The sequence below is a fragment of the Cryptomeria japonica genome, chromosome 9, assembly GCF_030272615.1.
Source record: "Cryptomeria japonica chromosome 9, Sugi_1.0, whole genome shotgun sequence".
Lineage (NCBI taxonomy): Eukaryota > Viridiplantae > Streptophyta > Pinopsida > Cupressales > Cupressaceae > Cryptomeria > Cryptomeria japonica.
This window is the reverse complement of record NC_081413.1, coordinates 581,088,653-581,112,034: the sequence shown is the minus strand read 5'-3', so window position 1 is coordinate 581,112,034 and position 23,382 is coordinate 581,088,653. Positions and strand designations below refer to the sequence as shown.

Here is a 23,382-nt window from a genome sequence, read left to right as displayed (position 1 = left end):
GCATCTTTAGAGATTGTGATTCCACACAAATTTGGTTGCATACTTACAAATTAAGCATTATGGGAATTGTGGATGAACACTGATCACACATTGCATGTGGTCATAGCAAGTGGGGTTGGATGTGTTGAACAACAATGTGGGGGATTTGGGAAAGGCGGTGATCAAGGTGAGTGTATATTTATATGAAAAATTGACAAAGATATTAGGTAGTGATTTTTTGATGATGTGTTCGTTGAGTGCCCCAAGGAATTTAATATTTTGGGCACTAATGAGATAGATAAGATGGGCATGCTTGGGGCTCCAATTGTTATGTGAACAAGTCTTCATATTTTGTATGGTTAAAAATTGCACAATTTGTAATTTTCATCTTACATTTTTACTCTCAATTTAATGTCCATAACGATAATCACCCTCATTTTGAAGTTTCCTCCCCCACTTGCCAAGTTCTTCTACACTATTATTTGCAAATTCCAAGTTTTCTATTTATTCTATTGCAAATGGGTTAAAAAGATATCGCTGGCCCCATGCACCCACTATAATGAAATATTCCATCTATCACTCCATTTTGTTGATCTTGGGCCCTCCACTTCCCTCACTCCCGTTATTTCTCTTCTCTTCTGAGCTAGGTTATCCCTCCATTGATATCCAAAAACCTTAGTTTTAGGAATTCTTCATTCCATTCTTCCTAATTCAAATGGGTCTTCAAGATTCTTCCTTGTATCCTCCTTTCAATATAAATTGACCATTCATCCCCTTTATTTCTACTCCATTTCACACACATCATCAATAGGCTAGACTTCTCCAAGGGATTTTCCTATATTACAAAACTCACTTACACGCTCCTTGATTTTACCAATTATATTTGAAGGTTGAAATATGTCAAATAAGTGATCCAATGAGGTACTACAACACTAATGATATTTTTTTCTTGTTCAAACTTTAGCCATCATTTTCTTAGTATTGGTAATAAATGCCAAATTTTTGCATGTCACAATGGTAATAAAAAAATAGGTGAGCACATTTGAGAAGTTGTAGAGCAGATGGAGTCAAAGACACTAATGTTATGAACGGTCATAATGTCAAAGAATTAGAGGCTAGTGCCCAAGGGTTAGATATGTGTGCTGGGAGTTAGATACTAGCATTTTGTATTTCCTAGATTCATAGGTTACAATATGAAGACCTCCAAAATTCACATTTCATTTATTTTGAGTCATCTTTAGCCTTTAATAATCTTAATTGATGAAAAACATAGATGACACAATTTTGCCATTCTATGGACCATTTTCCTAGTTTAATCTCTTATTTCCCAACTCAGTGTTTGAAAGATCTTAGTTAGAAATGAAAGTTTTGTTTTATTAATTTACTTAAATGAAATCAAATTGACTTAAGATGCTTTGAATACAATGAAAGAAACATAGTATTACACTTAGTTTAACTAGTGGCTAAGCATATTTTTTTTGTCTTTCACATGTCTCATATGGGTCACATTTTAAAATGAAATTTGATCACTTCCATTATGATATGGAAAACTTTTTCCTAATTTGATTGGTTGATGAGCATTCTACCATATCTCTATGATGAATTTCATTTCACATTGGTTACTCATCAAGTGTTCCCCGGAGAGGTGCTTTAAATGACACTACATAAACCAAAGACTTTGCAAGTACATAAATATGCTTTACTCAAAAGTTTCTTGGATAGTATGTTAGTATCCTTACTTTCTTTGATATCAACATTATCAATGGTTAAGTGCCCTACCTAGTGGGCATTTTCTAGCTTATGATTCTTATATATTTGATGTCTTTAATTCAAACTATTTTATTTAATGACATATTCATACTAAGAATGTATTTGTGGAATAGGCTTGTTATGGACTTGTTTTAGTCTTATGGATGGAAAAATGCTGTCAATTTGTTCATTTCCCCAACTAGGGAGAGAAATGGACAAAGTACTTACTTCTCTATCAATACAAAAAAGTTATGAAGTTCTTTAAGTGTTTGTAATATAAATAAATCATTTTCTAGTGGAGTTCAACTTGTACAATAGGTGTGCTTGACCCTATCATGGAATTCATATTATACAAAGTAGATGATCTTGTTTAAGTGTTAAAATTAGAAACATGTTTGAAACTGTGGTTTGTTATCATATCAATACAAATCTACCATTGTTAAACTATGTTTGATATCAAGATTGTGTGCACACAAGACTTCCCCAAACTAATACTTAATCTTAAAAAAAAACTTTCTCTAAACAAATTAACTTTCTTTAGACAATAATATTTTTAAAAAACATTAGTTATATATAGTACCTTGATAATATAAATATTTTTTATATTAAAAACTTATTATTGTTCTTTCCATTTTAAAAGCTTTATCCTCTATAAGAGTCACATCCACTTGGGAGATCATCCACTTACCATAAAAATTCTTTCCTTTCTAATACAAATCCCCCTCACTACCCACTAGAATTGCAACATCCACTTTTGGGTAAGCAATCTTATATATATAGTTATTTTTTTAATATATTTTTTATCATTAATGTTTTATAGATTGTCAAGATGTCTTTTCCAAAGTTGAACTTTAATGTCCAACACAAAAACTAAGCAATCCAAACTTTACAATTTTATTATAATTAATGAGTTTGCTTCCCATTGGTCTCCCCGAGAATACCTCTAGAATTAAAAAAATTATATTACTAAACAAATATTTCAACCCGAACATAAATGTGATTTTCTCTTTGGCAGGCTAGGTAATATACTCATAAAATATACCTCTTGTGTGGGATATACTAACATATGCTTTCTTCGAAAACTCATAATTATCACGTGTTTCGTTATGATTTGACATAATGTTCATTAATTTATGAAATTTGTGAAATATATGGAAAAAATGCCAGCTAGTCTTCATTTGAAGATTGTACGTGTCGTGGTTATCCAAAATCCTCCAATGGGGTTCTCTTCCTATCTACAGATGTTAACACATGATAGCGCACATAAACATCGGCTATATTTCAGCCCAACATATAAATTACCATGCGTAAATTTAATCTTTATCAGAGGCCGTTATCTCGCCTGAATTTGAGCGGTTGCTTCGGAGGATCCATTTTCAAATTGGGTATGTCTGTTCTTCAACAAAAATGTTTGGTTCTAACGGACAATCTATACTTACAGTTGCAATTTAAATTAATGTGATGCATTCTGGAACATATTTTTGCTTACAAACTGTACCCAAAACAATTCTTCCAATTAGGGTTCAGAGCAAGGCATTTATATTATAGCTGTTTCTTTCTTTATAAATACATCCATTAGGAGAGGTGACATTTTAATTCGGTTCGGTACTACTATAGAAAGTAGTGTCAGGCATTTATTCCATTAAATTGAGGCAAAAATCTTTTAGGGATTACATACCGAGCATTTATAATACATTACAGAAGTTATTTTCAAAATGTATATGAATACATATATATGTATGTGTATATATGTGTGTTAGTATATATACACACATTAGCAGAGAATGCGTTTTAATTTGGTCTGATACCACTATAGGAATTAGTGGCAAGTAGTAACAGATAATTCCTTTGAACTGAGGCGCAAAACTATTTGCATTAGATAGGAGTTGCAGTAAAAAAGTCAAGGACTCAAGTCTAATCCAAAAGATCAAAACGATACGAGTGTGTATTAGTGTGAGAGGTAAGGGTAAGAGAAGGATGGAAAACTTTATGGGCTAGCTTTCACCAAATAGCTGATTTTGGGATATCTATCAGACATTATATTGTCTCTTTGGCCGAAGCTTTGAAACTCAATTCTGTGTTTTCATTGAAAAAGAGACTCCAAGTTTGACCATTGGAATTGAATTGGCATCTGTTTTATTAATCTTAGTGGAATTTCAGTAATATGTTTGGATGGAAAATAAGTCACCCAAGAAACTTGGTTGTCTGATCAAAGGCAAGATTACACATGGTTCTTATTTTGCCCCAAACAAAGGGACGAAGCAGACATCGCATACTATCTAAGCTTCAATTGTGTCACTTTTTACTTAGAGGACAAAAACTTATATGTAAAATCTAAAGTAGCATTGCTAATTCATTTCGCTAATTTGAGAGTCATCTCATACTGAAGATTCTGCAGATACTGGCCTGCAACAATTTGACTACGAAGCTAAAGGGATTGACTTGATAGACCAATAAGAAAACTGAAGGAATTGGCTTTACTTGATAGACCAATAAGAAAGCCAAAGAAATCTAGCCAACACAACTTCCAACTCCCTTAAAGAATTGGATTTAATTCAGAAATTTTCCGACTTCCTTTTGATCAGTGAATTAGTAAACATTCACACCCTTGATGCAATAATATTCCAACTATATTAGTAACGCAGGGGAACACACTGTCAAACTTTGAATATTAAGCCGGGCCCAATCATCACTGCCTATTGTAGTATTGGAGCATGGTCAATGGGGCTTGAACGCATCATCACAAAAATCATTTTGGCTAACCACTAGGCCATGTTCTACTAGAATATCATCGAGCAATTCAAGCCAGATAATTGGAAACAAGTATTTTGTGGGTCCTTTAAGAATATATACCACGATTTAATTGGTTTTATGTGGGAGTTTGCTTTATGCTCAAAGACTATATATGTTGTGAAGGACATAGGAATTCTTAAATTCATTCCAGAGATCGTTCGCTTGGATCTCATTGGACTTTATTTTGTGTGGGTATTCAGTAATAAAAGAATAACATATTCTCAAGGCAAAGATTTTTTTTCTGCGCTTAAGTAAGAACCATCTAATTTTCTTTAAATTGCAGTAAGCTTTATAAAATGTGGCTGTATCTGTATGTGGGTTCGCATTGCATTCTGCAGAGAGGTTCTTTGACTAACTTTAACATTTTTCGGTCTTTTCTAAGGAGTTTACAAATAATTATAAGACCCTGTTTTAGTCAAGGCCGTCCAATTTATTTAGTATGGATTGTTCTGGACTGACAATGTAAAATATTTTATTCAATGCAAATAATGGCTTCTTATCTTGGAAGAATTCAAATTTGTCGAGTCCTTTTTTACCTTCGACAAATTCTTTATTTATTTTAATACAAAATTTTTCATTGACCCAGCTTTGGAAAATGAGTAGGCGTTGAAGGCTCCTAATTGAGGCTTGAATCCTTGGATTGTATTTCTTTCCCATTTAAGACGACTGGTGTAATTCCTCACCCAAACACCCAGAGAATAAGATGCTTCACATTTCCTATTTGGCTATTTTTGTCTTTGATTCTGTTTGAATATATGGTGATGGATCATATGACTATATGCAGTCCTTGTTTTTTAAGAAGATATATTTTTTTGTAGATGATTTTAGTTGTGATGTTAATTATTGTATTTTAGACTTTGGTAGGGTAATAATCACTTTTTGGTCATGAATGGTTGGGTTGATTGTTATGTTTTAGCCGACAACCATTGTGTCTCATAAATAGTGAGCCAAAAGTTTAGGTATGGTTGTCGATGTGATAGGCCCTTTCTATACCAAACATTTGTTTTGTACACTACCTGGTGCAAAAAAGCTATCATTCTCCTAAATTCTTCTTTGCTATATTCATGGAATGCAATTTTAGTGGTGTGAGTAGTTGTTGGTGTAAATAAATATTCATTATGGATATTATTACACTTAAGTCAACTTAGGATAATGCATCTCTTCGTAGTTTGGATTTGAGACACTTAGGGAAGTGTGCACATAGGGATAGAGCTTGTAGGAGAAATTCCACCTTTTGTGGTCTTGTTTTGTTGTTACACTCCACATTCGGTGGGTCATCCACCTCTTGTGGAATATTATATTATTTCTCCTACCTACCCCTAGTATTTCTTACCTACCTTTGTTTCTCATTGAGCCACATGTCATGATTGTGTGCTCGTACATCCATATGGCCTTGCCTATATAAGCAGGCCTATATTCATTGTATTGGTATGAATCCAGTTGATCATTTGCATATTGATGAGAATACAGTTTTGTTCTTGTCAATCTATTGTCTCTCTTTTTATGCTTTTCATTGTGCCCTTGATCTTGGCAAAATCCTACAGTAGTGTTAATTGGTAACAATGCATTTCTCTGTAAACATTTCTGGTGTCATTTCCTTTGCGAATTCGGCTGAGGTTGAAGTCAAGTGTAGTTGTTTGAGAATAAGCATTGACAATGACACATTACAAAGATGGAATTGTAATGAGGTGGTAATGGCTCAACTAGTTCAAGAGTTAGTCAAGAGAAAGCAACAAAAGAAAAGTTTAACAAACTTGAGCTAGCCAAAGAAAAATTCAAGAGTAACCAAATTGCCTGCAGATTCTATCTAGGGCACCTGCCTGTAAGTGTAGATGTTGATTGACTGTTGTGTGATTTACATAGATTCCTTGCAGGGCACTACATTAATTTGTAAGATCGTTGTGCCAAATGTCATTGCAAAGAAAAATCAAAAAAGTTTTCAGTGGTACAAGGAGAGGTGTCATTGGGAAGAGGATGAAAGGTTTGAAGACCAACATTGGAGTGAAGGAATTAATGCGCCATTGAGCTTAAACAATGGTGGTAGAAGAAGACAAAATGATTATGGAGTGGATCAAGAAGTCATATGATCTACTAGATTTGTGGAACAACGAGAAGAAAAAAGAAAGTTCAAACAACACAATCGACTCTAAAAAATTGTCAAAGCGAGTTTAAAGTAGAAATGAAAGCCAAAGTCAAAGTTAAGACTGGGTTAGAAGCATTGGTGAAAGTTGGAGCCAAAGACAAAAACAAGGGCGGGCCTAACTAGAACTGGAGAACTAAAATGCCACTCATGACCAAGAAGTGGGTAGAAGTTGCAAGATAATTACCAATCCTATAGGAAGGAAATGAAGGCTTTCCTAACTAGGTTGGATAGAAATTCATGGAGAGGAATCAACTGAAGTGTTGACCATTCCCCCTTGTTCAAAGGGGAGTCTTTGTCTTGAAGTAGATTCAATGACTTCCTTATGGGAGAAGAGAGAGCCACCTAGGAAAGAAACATTTCACACATTGAAGAATTGCTAATTGATGAAGGTGAACGGAAAACACTATACTAGTCAACTAGACAAAATGGAGTGAGCAAGGAAAAAAAGATATCTAATGATGAGAAAATTAGCATAAGGATTGAGGATCTAGACATGTATGACAGTATTGCGAGATTAAAGAGATGTCCAAGACAAACCCCTACACTATATCATTCCCAACAAAGTTCTAATGATATTTGAACCTTGTCAAATGACCTCTTTGCATGCTTAATTTTGCAATATTGGCTTACCTTTGAGGGCCTTTAAAATTATTTTTGTAATAAACAACATATTCCATAAAGGACCAAGATTTACTAGGATAGAAATCATTTACAAGAATTTTTGGAAGAATCAATTGAAGGAAAATAACTAATTTAAGAGAGGATTTCTTACAAATTGTAGGATATAAAGTAGGGGGATGGTATGGAAAAATCAAGCCTTGCTACTATTTATTGGTAGTAAGGTGTGTAAGAAAAAGAGAGCAATTATTAAATTTGATTGTAATCTGGAATTTTTGTAGGAAACACAAGAAACTTTTATAAGCATAGTTTAAAAACTTTCGACTTAGCAAAATTTGTAGGAAACACAAGAAACTTTTATAAGCCTAGTTTAAAAACTTGTGACATAGCAAAATTTGGTAGGCTCAAATTTAACTTGACTTGGCAAAAACTTTCCAATTGGCAAAATCTTTGAACATAAAAAATATATTTACAAAATAATTTTAAAAATTGTGCATTAAATTGAATTTAGAGAAATGATAAGTATTTTTTTTGTTTATTCATAGATTGTAAAGAAGTTCAATACAAATCGTAGTGTCATGATAAAAAATTACAAATCCATATTAATATTCTACAAATTTCTTTTACCAAGTGGTTGTAGGGGTGCACTCAAGCATTGGTACAGGGCTTGGCATCACGGCAAGTAATGCCTGCAAGATGGTATTTGAGGTGATCTATGCCTCCATGATATAAATTTTGGCATTTGATGTGCAAACAACTACCCAACTGTTGGTCCCTATACGACATATTTCCAAGAAAGGTCTTAAGCTCCAATTGGACAAGTGCCAGAAACCAACATCAATTGGGTTGAGCCTGAGCCTGATTTAGAGGCTTCTCTATCTTTCATTGTAACTAACCTACAAGTACAAAGTGAAAGTACAATATTTTAATTTTTAAATAAGAAATTAGCTTAAATTCAACATTAATTACTATAAATCAGCATAAATTTAGCCTAAAATTAGTATAAATCAACATAAATTAGTTTAAATCAACATACATTCAATATAACCTAATTGTTTTATTTCCCAAAAAAGTTTAAAATCAGAAAAATAATGTGTATGCAAAAAAACAATGAATTCATTAAAAAAATCAGCATATAGAACAAAGAATGGTGATGAATCCACCTTTTGAATGTAAAATTCTAAATACCACTAAATTTTAAGAAATTATGAAGTTTTATATCCTACATGCTAGATTTTAGTAGCCAAAATGATTTAAGTGCTTGCAAAACAAAAATTACTAACTTGCAAATATAGGGCAAAATAGCACGTTTGTTCCAAGTTTTTGGGGCTTTTGCGTGGCTAATGTGTTTAGTGAGTTTTTTGATGGACTCATTGAGTTTTTGGTGAGTAATCACTAGAAACCTAGCGACTTTTTTTTTTGGCGAGTATTTCAGTGATGGAGTCGTTTTTTTAAAAGTTTGACGAGTACTTGCTGAGTTTGCCAACTACAAGTAGATCCACCATCTACGTTTACCTTGAACACTTTGTCCTGATCATACTATGACTTCTTAGGAGGTCACCCATATTAGTACTACCCTAGATCAAGTGTGCTTAACCATGATAAGGTTTACCCACAATCAAGTCCATTTAGCTTGTCACGCTATTTGCAAAAAATCTTTACCAGGTATTAAGCCTTATAAACTGTTCATTATAGAGCTCACTAGCTAAGTTTTCATAAATTGATGTTTTTGTAGTTTGGTTGTTACATGGAGACTCTCGAATCAAATAGTAAGAGCTACATGTTAGACATCAGCTGCAGATTTTGACAGGTTGTATTTTATCATTGAAAGAGGTTTTTGGTCAAATGCTTTTGAGAGTTGATATAGCTTTGTTCCATGAGACTAGAAATTGCAAGATGGTTCTTTGGGATCATAAGTTAAACTTTTTTATGCGTTTGTTAAATCTATTATTGATCTGTTGCCTTTCCACTCTTAATTTTGGTTGTCTGAATATTGATTACTGATGTTACTGCCTTTTCTTCTCAATTACATTATAGAGAGTCAGCTAGTCTATGTTTAACTTGGAAAAACATATTTCAAGGTTCACATCTATTGGAAATTTGGAAGAAAACCCTGCCCTTCTTGTTAGTTTTTGGCAGAGTTCTTTTCTTGCAGAAATTTTACTTTTGGAATTTTGCTTTCTATGGTTAGAGAAATAACAACATCCTTTGTGAAGATATTTGGTTTCAAGTTCTTACTTTTACTGTTGATGTTTAGGGATTTTCAGGAAGAGGAAAAACAAGGATGTGTTTATAGGTCAACTTAGAGGGCTTAACTAGTCCAAAATAAGTCATTTTTTAATCTATATTATCTCATGCTTCTATTCAGTTAATATTTGGTAATTAGAACCTAAGGTCCATGTTGTTTGTCAACCAACCCAAATGCTTTATCAATGAATGTGCTTGTAATCAGTCTCCCAGGACTTTCAAAAGGGTTAGGGGTAAACAATCTTGTAGAATTACGTGACCTACTCACTGCAGTATGATTATTGGATCTTCCTTGAATAGTGATGAGGTGACCGACTCATTTCAAGGCCTTAAGTGCCCTCTGTCTATCCTAGATGATTAGCTTTATCATGTATGATTGTTGGGGCAATGCCTCTGTTGAGCAACCATAAGGCTCTTTGGAGCTCAAAACTAAATAATTTGTTATGGAATCTGTCGAAGGTGGCAGGGCAGCTTTTGAAACATGCATATGTAATGGTGATGCCTATACTGTGAATAGATCAACGCTAATATCTGTGAGGATAATTTTTTGTAGTTCATCTTTGTACTATCTTAGATTTTAGAGTGGAAGTGTGGCTTATTTATGTACCTTTTCTTTCTATTCCAATATAGAAAATATATGACCACCTTTCACAGCCATCTTCCAGCCAGCTCCTCTGCTCCAGGATGAATGATAACTTCCTCGGTTTTTACTAGGCAGCTAAAGTGGGATCTTTCTTGAGGTTAAGTGGGACCTTATTCATCTGTCCAATTTCAACTGATGAACTATAGGACCATGATCATAAATTGATGCTTGAAAGGAAGTTTTTTCCCTTAAAATTAATATTTTAGTCTATAAAAAGAGTCTTTAATATCTAATGGATCAACTGAACCTGTAGGTTAAGTTTTGCAAGATGTATATACTAAGATTTTTGTTTATTTCATGTAGGTTGGTAATGCAATGGCCCAAGCTACAAAGCTAGCATCATTAGCATCCTCAATACATATTGCAACTCCAATATCAGGGGCTTATGGTTCATCTAGCAGGAAAAGGACATCATATTGCTCTCGTTTAAACCATTGTGCTTGTAAACAAATTGTAGTATGCCAAACAACCGGTAAAAATAATCAAGAATCAACCACCATGCTGGATCGAAGGTATGCATCCTAACACATTTTCTTCAGCCAGTCAATTTGGTTTTGTGGGAGCATATTATGTGCTTGAAATAGTTATGGCAGATGAAGAGATGTAATTTGTTAAAATATATTCCAGCTCCATACAAGATTGTACAAATGAATTTATTTTTAAACTGACTCAAAAGAGAGGGATAATACTAAGTAAACTCTGCCATTTTCTGGAAAGCAGATTAAGAAATAGGAATCCGATCAATAAATGTTAGAAATATCTCGTGTTACACTTATCCAAATGAATTGGACCTGCTTAGTTGACCTAGGTTTCTGTTTATATTCGCCCCTTCTATATATCTTCAGCTTCTTCAATGTATGCTCTTCAAGCAGTGAGGGCATTAGAAGCTTAATAAAAAGCTCACATGGTTATGTTCCTGACTGTGTTTGTATCATTCGCATTATGTTAGCACTTCTCTTTCACATACCCCCTCCAAACTTGTACTTTTGCATTTCCATGGACGTGATTGTAAATAAGAATCTCACATTAAGAATCCCATTTCTTCCTTAACTTTTGAATTTTGAATTTATTATTACATTCTCAACTTTGAATGTAAATGTGTAATTTGAGTCTTCAGATTTATCTCTTTTTTTGTCCATTTCTATCCCAGTTCCATACATATGCTTATTGTTCTTGATATCTATGTTATATTTTGGCCTGAATTGTTTGAGATATGTGAAATCATGAATAATCCACCAAGGTTTGTATCCTCCAGGTTCACTAATTTTTATCTTCTTTTTCACATAACAGCAACATTTTATGAAATCAAGAAGTCTGATTTTCTAACGTCTTTTTCCATCAACAAGATGGAGCACACATTAAAATCTGTTATACTGTGAAGATTCTTTCTTTTGGTATGAAAGAATATATAGCATGTTCAACTTTTTTCTTTTTGATAAAAATTCAAGTATTTAGATTGAATTTGGGAAAACACTATAATCCATGCAGAGGAATTTGTAGATATCAATATACGAAGGAACTTTGAGCAGCTTTCTGTCCAAAATATAGCTATATTGCTTCTACACCATAACCAATTTAAACAGCTTTGAAACCAAATATGGCAAAACAAAGACGGCATACAAAAGAATTTATATGAATTTAGGCCAATGCCCTCCTTTAACAATCTATCAACTGATACATATAGCTATAGCTTCATAGGACCCTCGAAAAACCTTGATTACAAATTTGCAAAGAAGTTGACGTCATGTTTTCTTTGTATGTTTTCTGCTCTAGCAATTTTCCAACAAAAAAATGCAAACCTTTATGGGTTCACAAAAGTTTGAATAGCACGCAAAGTATATTTTATCCTGGATGATCAATGTGCTGCTGACAAATAATCAACAGGTCATCAAGGACGCTAAAAAAGTATCTAGTAATCAACAAATAAGTCATAATTAAATAGAGTTAGACACTGACAGATTAACAGTATCATTACCTACAACAAAGAGAAATCTGAAACTGAAAGGGGTAAGCATAACTGTAACTGTTAGTCCAGGACAGATGTTTCAAGTGGATTTTAGAGAAATCTATTGACATACCGCCCCTAGTGGATCAACTTCCTTGCTGTTAAATTTCTTCCCTCCTGATAGAAACAAGCTAATTCCGAATATACTGCACATTGGCACAATAGGCATTGCTCAAAATTTGTCAGGTGCCTGACACAGACAGACAGAAATAGACCTGTTAGCATGACATCCTAAATTCTGCCACCTGAAGAGGGGTCTAGATAGACCTAAAACATTAGAAATGAAAATAATGGCAGGTGGTTCCAGAAAAGCAAAAAATTGAAAGTTGCTATCCCTGGAAATTCAAAATATCTGAATACAGATGTATGATGTAAAGGCAGAAGAAAGAAACATAGTTGCTAAATCCTTTCTGAGCAAATTGAAGATGTGTAGTCAGAATGATGGCTCCTTTTATCATTTTTGACATTTTATGTTAATATGTGAAGTCTTGGTGTCATTTTTTGTTTTAATTGTAGTGAACTAAAACGTACAGCATTAACAACTCAGGTAACATCAAAATCCCGATAAAAACATCCTATAATTCAGGTGACAATCAAATAACACTATTTAAGTATTCTCTTGGTGCTTTTGAATATTACTATTGATTGAATACCACTATAATGACAAAGAACGATCTTTCTATTCAAATTTATATTCATTATATCCTTCCTAACTATTTTTCATTTCCTTCAAAGGTCATTTGGCATTGCCACAGGCGCCATAGCTACAACCAGTGTTCTGAACACAAAGGAAGCGCTTGCTGGGAAAAGGAAGCCAGCTGTAGAGGAAGAAAATAAGCCAAAGGATGACCCGAATATGAGTGGGTTACAAAAAAAGGTGATCGCTAGCATTAGAAGGAAGGAAGCAATGAAAGAATCACTGGCAAAATTAAAAGAAAGAGGTAAGGTAGATGAAGACGTTAAAGAGTCAAAGTGAACAGACAAATCAAATCCTGCTGAACTGGTCATGGAAACTTGTGCATCTTCATCAGTATATTAAACTCAGATATTTCTGTTGCGAGAACCAAAATTCTTTACATCCTCATGCATTTCCTTCACCTCATTCTTGGACTATGATTTACATCTGAAAGAAAATTTTGGGGCATACTATCAACCCCTTTCTAGAATTCAGTTCAACCTCTCATTTCATTGGGAGTCCAATTTGTTACTTCACTTTTAGATTCGTTAAGCCATCTCTTATCTATTCTAGTTGTGAATATTGTGATCTCGAGAATATTCATAACAAGTAACAAAAGTTGAAGTATCATAGTATCAGCATTTCATTTTGAAATTATCTTCTCTGAGCATATGAGAAGGAACTATTTTCTTCTGATTCAGATCTCACTCATTTTCAACTTTTTTGCAATATAAGGTATTCGATTCTCTGCATTTCTTATATGTAGGCTAGCTGAGGTCAAAAAGAAAAAATACACAGAATTTTGTATTAGATGCATATAGGCATGTGGTTTGTCATCACATCTTTCTTTGGAAAGTAACAATATTCACTCACAATGTACAATCTTAAAGGCTTAAAGTGCAAAACTTCTAAAAGAATTTTTTAAGAATATGATTTTTAGATTTCTTTGGGTAGTGTACAACCAAAATCTTGGCTACACTAATAGACAATCAAGAGTATTCGGCTTTGATAACATAGCTATCCTGTTTCAAAATTTTCCTATCAACTAAATGGGCTTTTACATGTTCTAAATATGCAGGGGAGAACTAACCTCATATCATTTATGCCTTTTGAAGAATCGTATGGTCCGTTGGATCCAAATATCATTTATGCCTTTTGAAGAATCGTATAGTTTCCATTATACGAAATCACACAAAGATTCCGCTGGCAAATAATTCTTATACAAGGAGATACTGATTTGGATTAAAGTTCCTTTAAATTTGGTATGGTTATGGTAAGCTTGGGAAGCTTCATGTTCAATATATTAAGGCCCAGTTTGTGTATTATTAACTTCACAAATCTTCAACTCTAGAACTAAAATATAAGCCATTCACCCTTCAATGTGATGCGTAGAATCTAGATGGGCTAAATCCCTATTTTGACTATATATGTAATTCGAGATCAGAGCTGCGCAATTGTTAAATCGCTCATTGGTTATAGAGAAATATACTTTATCAAAAATTGAATCTAAAAACTTTCGACTGGAATTTATAGAATACGACAGGTGGTCATGGGTTAATAGATAAAATTATTTGGCTCATAGAATCTACAAAGAATCCATTTTTGCTGAGTTCAAAGGCAGGACACCTAAACGAGATGACGTTGGGTGTAAGTTGCTGACAAATTTTGTCTCAAAAGCCATCCCTCAGAATTTGGCAGCTTAGCTGGTCATCTTTGCAACTGGAAAGATTTAGCAGAATAGAGAGGGTGATGCAAACGCTGGATTAATGCCTCATGAAACATTACTTTTTAATATTTGTTAATAACATGTGATCATCTGCACCACATAAACAACACATCTACAAGGAAATAAATACATTACTGTTGAACCAAATTAGATTCTCTATTGAAATAAATAGCTTGTATAGTAGTGGATATTCTATAATTGAAAATGACTAGCTAGAAGGCCTGGGATTTGGATGCAAACAATAAGTTTGATGTTAATAAGGTAGGGATCCCATGTGAACTCTTACAACTCTTATTTTCAATTAGAAGTGATCCTAAGAGAAATGAAAATGGCAAATTAAGAAATTGCAGAATCTTTTCCTAAAACGAAAAGACATCCCTTTAGTGGGAAACTTTGAGATGGTGGGAAAAAGGAGGGGTTGGAAGTCTCCTACACCTGCTCTTGTCTTCTAGGAATCCATTTTATCAAATGCAAGCCTCTAAACCATACCTTATATAAACGTAGCTGAGAAATTGGGAAAATTGTTTTTCTAATAATAGTTGTTGTTAGATCTATCCTGTTTAAAGGCAAACGAATGTCAATAGGATAGATTGAATCTGATAGTTTATAGATTTATATAGAGAGGGATTAGCAGGGGTTGTTTTCTAATGCCTTTTGGTTGTATATATGGGAAGTATTTTGCCAGATTTAAGGGTAGGATTAGACTATAAATTTGCATTTCAGATTTCTTGTGTTTTTTCTATCAAGGGAATTTTGATGTATGCCTTTTCTATTAATTTTCATTTATTCTACTACATTTGATTTAGTATCAAGATTGAATTACTAACTTGTAGAAACAGAGGTTGGCATGCATTAATTGGTATTAGGGCAGACAAAGATGGCTTTAAGGGGAATATGCTTGACCAAGGAAGGAGAGGTGAGAGGAATGAAAGGCCTCAAAGAATTAATGGCAAATAATGTCTTAGGAGGTTAGAAGCTATTGAGGCTAGACTACATCTAGATGATCCTAAAGAAGAAAGACAAATTGAGTAATGCAACTAGGGTGGTAGACCCTACCTTATGGTGAGGCTCATGGAAGCCATGCCGAGACAAGGATCTAGAGTGAAGATTGAAATTTTAGACTTTAAAGGTGAACTTACCCAATTTTATTCATAGACTTGGTCCTAGAGTTGGAGAGTTATTTTGAGATAGAAGACATTGATGAAACTTAAAATAAAAATTGAATATTGAAGCATGTAAGAGCTAGACTCTTTGCCTTCTGACTATCAAGAAAAAATATTTATAGGTCTCAAAACCTAAGGCAAAAGGATAAGTCAATTTTTTTTTTTATACCAGGTAATTCAGAAGGCTACAAATCCAAATTGATAAACAAGAGGATGAAGAGAAAGCAACAACTAGATATATTAATGGGCTAAGGTTTTAGCTTCAAGATAAGATAGCCTTAGTCAAGGTACCTATAGTGGATGAATGTTTGAATATGCCTTAAAATCTGAGGAAACACTAAATGAGAAGGGAAAATTGACAAGTAAGAGGAGTGATAACACTTTGAATATAGGAGAAGAAAGTTCCTCTAACTTGAAGGAGAAGAGATTGAGGAAAATGTGATGCCTAACATTAGAAGAAGGGGAGATTTTCTAGTGTAGGCGACGAGGACAACAATATTTGGGAAATTGGAAGCCTTTAAGATGTTTCATATGCAATGAAGGTCACAAAGTTTAAGGTTGCTTGCTAAATCTTACAACTTGAAAGTGAACAATGGTGGTAGAAGAAGAGCCACAAGATATATAACTACAAGTTGAGAGTGGATATAATTTGATCCTATGAAGAACCTTGGTGGCTAGAAACAATCCACAAACAACAATTGGAGAAGGAAAAATATTTTTTGGACTATATGCAAGTGTCAAGAAAATGTATGCAAAGTGATTGTAGATGGAGAAAGAACAAACAATTTGGTAAGTAGTGAAATGACACACAAGTTGAATCTATCTTGTGTTCTTAAATCAAAATTGTACAAGATTTCCTAGTTAAAGAAAGATCAAAGTATGATTGTGGATATATCTTTCTTGTGTTGCCTTTGATATTAGATGCTTGTCGCTTGTTACCATGTAGACCCTAGCAATAAGATAGAAATTCAGTCCCCCATAGTAGAGAAAATACTTATGAGATACAATATGCGGGGATATATCATATTTTGAAGGCCTTTAAAGGAGAAGGTTCAACTAAAACAATAGCTCTATTCTTGTTTACAACAGGTTAGACTGAGTTTCTTAGAGGCTCCAAGTGAAGTAATTGCTATTTAATATACCCTAGAGAAAAGAATAAATTTCATCAATATTCAAATTTGACTATGTCCAACCTACCAACTTGTTTTCCTCTTTCATGGGGCCTTACCCATCAAATTGATCTAATTCTTGTTGCCAAACACCCAAATTAGGTTGCTTACATATCAACTCCTCTAGAGAATGAGTAAATGAGGAGACATATTACTAAATTTAAAAAAAAGGGATTTGTAAGAGAAAAAGTGGGCCATTGTGCCACACCTACATTGTGCTTCCCAATAAATGAGGGAAAATGAGGTTCTATATGGATTTTAGAACCATTAACAAAATCATTGTGACTTTTTATTGATAGCCATTACTAAGAATGGATGGTCCATATTAAATTGATTGGGCCAAGATCTTTGCCACAATTGAATTGAGAAGTAGTAATATTCAAATTTGGATTCACAAAAGAGATGAGTGAAGGATTTCCTTCAAAACTAAGGATGGTTTATATGTGTGGGTGGTGAATTGTTTAGGTTGTCCATTTCTTTGACTACCTTCCAATGACCAATGAATAAGATATTTAGACCATACATTGGAAATTTTATTATAATTTATTTTGTGATATCTTGAGTTTTTAGTAGAAATATGGAGGGACATTTAGACACTTGAGAGTAGTGCTTGACATGCTTAGAGACAAAAGGGTTGTTCGACAACCCTAAAAAGAGTGATTTTGCAAAGTTTATTATAATAGAATTTAAGGTGATTCTTGAATGGTACAATCCTCAAAATATCATAAAGGTGAGGAGCTTCCATGGAATGGTGGATGTTTATAAGAATCATTAGAAATTTTAGTGGTATAAGTGCATCTGGTTGATTTTACAAGAGGCAATGCCTTTGAACAACCCAAAAGGAGGAAGATAGAAACTTTGATTATTTTCATACTAGGTTTTGAGACTACTTTTATAATAGTGCGATGGATCAAGGATCGCTATTGAAGGAGTATCAAATGAAATTTATGGCATTTTTCAATGAGAAATTGAATGATGCCAAAAAGAAGTACAACACTAATGATAAATAATTCTACGTTCTTGTACAAGCATTAGAATATTTTTTATGTTCTTGTACAAGCATTAGAATATTAGAACCATTTGATCTTACATAGTGAAACCATTTTGATGATTAATATAAAATTAAGCCATGAAGTACGTAAATTCAAAAGCTATGTTGTTCCACAAAATGCCAAATTGGCTTCATATTTGTAGGTCGACACATGTGCAACATAGGATTGGTAAAACTGATTTCGAGGCTAATGCATTAAGCATAAGGTGCCACTTTCTCATTGTGATGAGTAATAGGTTGTTGATTTTCAAGAAATAAAGAGCGAATATATTCATTCTCAGGTACAATGTATGGAGCTTTGACTAGTCAAGACCATATAAGCACATGTTCTTTTGAATACTATTTATTAGGTGATGGATTTTTGTTTAAAGGGTCTCAAATTTGCATTGCCCATGGATTAAGGAGAGAAAATCTAGAGAGAGAAATGTGCTCAAGTGTGTTGAATGGATCTTGTGGAAGAGATAAGACCTATGGCTTAGTGAGTGAAAAATTCATTTCTTCAAAATATGAGAGTAGATGTGAATGGGTTTATCTTTGCTTGAAAATTTTGTTAAAATGCAAACTTAGGGCAACAAACTATAGACTTTTATTTATCTTTACATGTTCCTAAAAGCATGAAGCTTGTCTTAGCATTGCAATGAACCTAAAAAGGGCATGACTCAATGATGAATGCAAGCAACAAAATTGAAATAAGAAACAAAGTACTTGAAATAAAAAAATAGAAATCAAATTCAATCAATAAATTTCAATGCAAACTTAGACTAAAGGTTGATTCACTTGTTAGGAATGTGGATGCAACTCAATAACATAATATTGTATTTGATTGATAATTGATTTAGATAGAGTGGATTTACATAAATAATCATGATTGTTGGAAATGATTCAAAGGAATGGGGATATTGATGGAATGTTTGAGATAAATTTGATGGATGGATAAGAATAACATCAAAGTCTTGAGTTAATTGGATAGGTTGTGTAGTCAACTCAAATAATGAAAATTTTTCATTTCAAACTTATGAGAGGATAATAAGGAATGTTTAATTTATTACATTGATACATGAAAAGAAGAAGTTTATAATTCAAAGAACCAGTTAACTTATGAGAGAAGAAGTTTCTAATTGAAGATCTTGGAGTTAACTTGTAAGAAGACAATTATGAATGTATTAATTTATTTAATAAATATTTTGATAAGGAAGTTGCTAATTTGAATAATGAGTTAATTGATGAGGTGAATATGGAAATTTTATTATTGAAGATAATTAGCTCTCATTTAAATAAATAATAAAATATTATTTAATTAAATGGATAAATGAATACATATAAATAATTAATAAGTGATAATTGACAATAAATGATTAATTAATGCTATGGTAAATGGTATTTAATGGTATGTGATGATAATTAGAGTTTGATACCTAGATGAATAATTTTAATGTTTACAGTAATGTTGGCTCATTTTAGAGGTAAATGGTATTTAATGGAGATTGTGATAATAATTAGAGTTTGATAATATAATGAATAGTTTTAGAGTTTATATTAGTGGTCACCCATTTTTCTAAAATGAGCCACTTCATACCTTGTAAAAGACAAATCATGTGAATTAAGTCACCCATTTACTCTTTAGAAAACTAATGATTGGATGGTATTCCAAGGACTATAAGTAATGACAAAGACAATAAAAATTTTAAGCCACTTTTGGAGACATTTTGGAAGAAAGTTGATGGTAGGCTACAATTAGTTTAGCATACCACCCTAGACTACTAGTCTAATAGAGGTGGTAAAATAGGAGCTTGGGCAACCTTCTAAGATCGTAGTTCATGGCAAACCCTAGCTAATAAGATTTGGTTCGATCTCAAGTTTAATTTGTCTATAATTCTAGCAATAATTTGCATAATTCTCTTATTTATTTCTAGATTCGCTTGTGAATGCAATTTTTTCATCAACTTTTTGAATCACACTCCAAGGAGCTGAAAAATAGTGAGTTGCAGATCTGAGAGAGAATAAAACGAGATGTGGTGTAAGAGAGGGCACAAGGATCAAGGAAGAAAAAAAATCAATAAATAAAAAAAAAACCAAATAACATAACACCTAATAGCTAAAAGACAAAAGGCCCAGAGATAAACAACAAGGGGAAATAAAATAAAAACCAAAAATAAGATGGAAAAAGAAAATAACAAAGATAAAACTAACAACATAAAAACAGATAAAAATAAAAATAGAAAGGAGAAAAATAAGGAGAAACCACAAAAAAATGAATAAACATATGTATAGGATATTTAAGAAAATGTGAAAAAATATTCGCAAACCTATAAAAGAACAAAAATACAACTCTAAAAAATTAAAGGACTCAAGACAAAGAAAAAATACAACTCAAAGCCAAAAAAATGCAGAGATATACAAACATATATATATATATATATATATATATATATATATATATAGTGTGTGTGTGTGTGTGTGTGTGTGTGTGTGTGTGTGTTAGTTTTATCCTTATGGTTTCTCTTTATTTTTCCATCTTGATGATGAATCAGGGAGTGTGATTCGAAACGTCAATGAAAAAATTGCATACACAATCGAATCCAGAAACAAATAAGAGAATTACAACATGGATTGTGGAAATCGCATAGCATTGATCATTTGCATTTCAAATTGTCAATGTTGTAAATCCTTAGGGAATTGTGGACAAAATTGATTTGCTAGTAGGCCCACAAGTAAATTGAGATGCTACAAAATTTGTGGAAAGTATTTGAGAGGTACATAAATAGGTTTGACATAAATTGTAGGCAACAAACGACCAAAGTATCATAAAGGTGAGGAGCTTGGGTATCTTTAGAAATAAGTTATATATGCTATGATTTTCATGTTTAGAAACAATACACTCATAATATCTCATTTCCTCATTTGTGTAAATCATATGGAATACTCTTAGCCTAATTATACAAATTTAATATGCACAAGGATTGATATATCAACTAAATTACAACCAACTCACACCATGATGACTCTTCACTTTTCAATATGTAGAGAAGATATGCACATCATTGCACAATATTATTCAAGATTTTTGAAATTTTATTGCACAAAGATATTTATATTTTAATTGAGATCTTTTTGTTATTGGGTATTTTTTTTAGGAAATAAGGAGTAAACCAAAGAAACATAATGAGCAACCATAGACTCAAGTTTCTAAGCTAAAACCTACTCAACCAATGAAAAAATAAATCCAAAATGCAAACAAACAAATCAAACCAAACTCATGATGTGTCCAATTTGCGTGATCTTTATTGTCCTTATTTCTTCAAATTGCTCTTAGATGATTGAAAATGAGGATTTGATTCAAAATTTATAGATACTTGAGGATTGGATAGACAACTAAGATCGATTCACATTTTGAGTGATCAATGCTCAAGATTGAAGGAGATTTAAGTGGAGAGGAAAGTAGAGGAAATTAGTGAGGAGGAGTTAGAGGTGGAAGGGGAGGGGAGTTAAATTATAAAGCATAATTTTCAAGCCAAGTGAAGAATGAAATTTGGTAAGTGGAATTAGGAATTTGACATGTTAGAGTTAGAAGTGGAGTGAAGATAAATAAATAACATTTATTTTTCTTACCCACAAATTAGGAGATAATTAAATAAATATTGATTTATTTAATTAACAAGATTACATAAAAGGGATCAAATAATTAAAATAATTATATGACTTGGGAAGAATAATTATTTTAAAGCGAAGGGATTACATAATTAAAGATAATTATTTAATTGAAGAAGAATAGTCAGTTAGGGTAACTAAACAATGAAGGAGAACTCAATTAGAGAAATGATAAACGAGAGGAAATGACCTAGAAGAAAGACACAAATGATAATTGAACAATAAAGATCATTCAATTATCAAAGACAAAAATTTAGTGAAATGTTGCAAGCGACGAATGATTTCCAATGTCTATATTAGAAGTGTTTTTATCAAATCCATCAAATCATTTAGCTAATTGATATTGTTGAGACATGGACCAGTTAGGACTTGAACCTAGGACCTTCCATATGCTGCCGAAGTGCTCTACCACTGAGCTACTGGCCCCTCTTGGACCAATCCATCATCGGTCTGGGTGTGGCTTATTTCCAACACCAACACCCCCCCTTAAGCCACACCTCTCGTGTGCTTGGGGCTTCTAGCCTGGACCTGACTCTGATAGTATGTTGAGACATGGACCACCTAAGAATCGAACCTAGGACCTTCCATACGCTGCTGGAGTGCTCTACCATTGAGCTATTGGCCCCTCTTGGACTAGTCCATCGTCAGTCCGAGTGTGGCTTATATCCAACACCAACAACCCCCCTTAAGCCACACCTCTCGTGTGCTTGGGGCTCCTAGCCTGGACCTGGCTTTGATACCATGTTGAGACATGGACCAACTAGGACTCAAACCTAGGACCTTCCATATGCTGCTAGAGTGCTCTACCACTGAGCTACTGGCCCCTCTTGGACCAGTCCATCGTCGGTCCGAGTGTGACTTATTTCCAACACCAACAGATATGAGAGTGCAACCTTACGTTGAAACTTCTTTGAATAAGAGACAAAAACTAAGGGGTATCCATTCCACCAAAGTCATCTAGGGCATAATCCCAACTTTATCTCTTATGGTGTTGGGGCCTTGCACACAAGACTTGATCCTTGATGGACTCATTCCTATTTATTCAACTTCACTAGTAGACCAAGAGTTCATTATTTAATTAAATATTCAATATTTATAAACAACATATTCATAATATCTCATGCCCTTTTTTGTTTAACCATATAATTTTTTTAGATTGAAGATAAAGTCAATATGCAAAAGGATTTTAGCATATCAAACTCACCACTCACACTATGGGGACCCATCACTTTTCAATATGTATGGAGAGAATGCAAATCATTGGATAGTGTCATTCAAGATTATTGAATTATCATTATACAAATATATTTACCAAATTGCTTAGCTACCCAATATGCAAGCACAACATTGTTGAAACTTCTTTGGCTAAGAGCCAAAGATCGAGGGGTATCCATTCCACCAAATTTTTGTGAATGATAATCCCAACCTCATTCCTTATGGTTCTAAGACCTTGTACTTAGCAAACATTAATCCTTGGTGAGGTTATTTAGACCCATTCAACTTTACCGATAGACTAACGACCCATTGTTTCAATTAAAATCTTCAAGTCATAACCAATAAATAATCTCAACCTTTAATTTAATATATATAGATAACTCATGATTAATGTTTAATGTACATTAGAGTCATCTCCTCTAATGTACAAGGAGCATTGGTATTTTTATTTCAGATTTATTTAGTTTTTGAGCTAAAAAAAATATAGAACTAATATTTCTATCAATGCAATGTTCAATTCATAAATGTAATATTTTGACATGATCCCACTAAATATC

The 23,382-nt window shown here is 33.2% G+C and overlaps 1 protein-coding gene across 3 annotated transcripts; it reads left to right on the top strand.

Annotated features, from left to right (window-relative positions):
* Window positions 1-2,957: 2,957 nt before the first annotated feature.
* LOC131052909 (uncharacterized) lies at window positions 2,958-14,315 on the top strand. Of its 3 annotated transcripts, XM_057987554.2 has the most exons (4): window positions 2,958-3,113; window positions 10,476-10,684; window positions 12,913-13,118; window positions 13,932-14,315. In XM_057987554.2, the coding sequence occupies exons 2-4, from the start codon at window positions 10,488-10,490 to the stop codon at window positions 13,940-13,942; spliced, it is 414 nt and encodes a 137-aa protein (XP_057843537.1). In that variant the 5' UTR covers window positions 2,958-3,113; window positions 10,476-10,487; the 3' UTR covers window positions 13,943-14,315. The 3 variants fall into 3 exon arrangements, with proteins under 3 accessions (XP_057843537.1, XP_057843535.1, XP_057843536.1); XM_057987552.2 differs by lacking the exon at window positions 13,932-14,315 and having other exon boundaries at window positions 12,913-13,549; XM_057987553.2 differs by lacking the exons at window positions 2,958-3,113; window positions 13,932-14,315 and adding an exon at window positions 10,162-10,269 and having other exon boundaries at window positions 12,913-13,549.
* The last annotated feature ends 9,067 nt before the right edge of the window (window positions 14,316-23,382 follow it).

What these genes read in the sequence shown, in the direction of transcription:
- LOC131052909 (XM_057987552.2), top strand. Translation starts at nt 10,488, where the DNA reads ATGGCCCAAGCTACAAAGCTAGCATCATTAGCATCCTCAATACATATT. An exon ending in ACCACCATGCTGGATCGAAG is followed by an intron (nt 10,685 to 12,912) that starts GTATGCATCCTA and finishes TTTCCTTCAAAG; the next exon opens with GTCATTTGGCATTGCCACAG.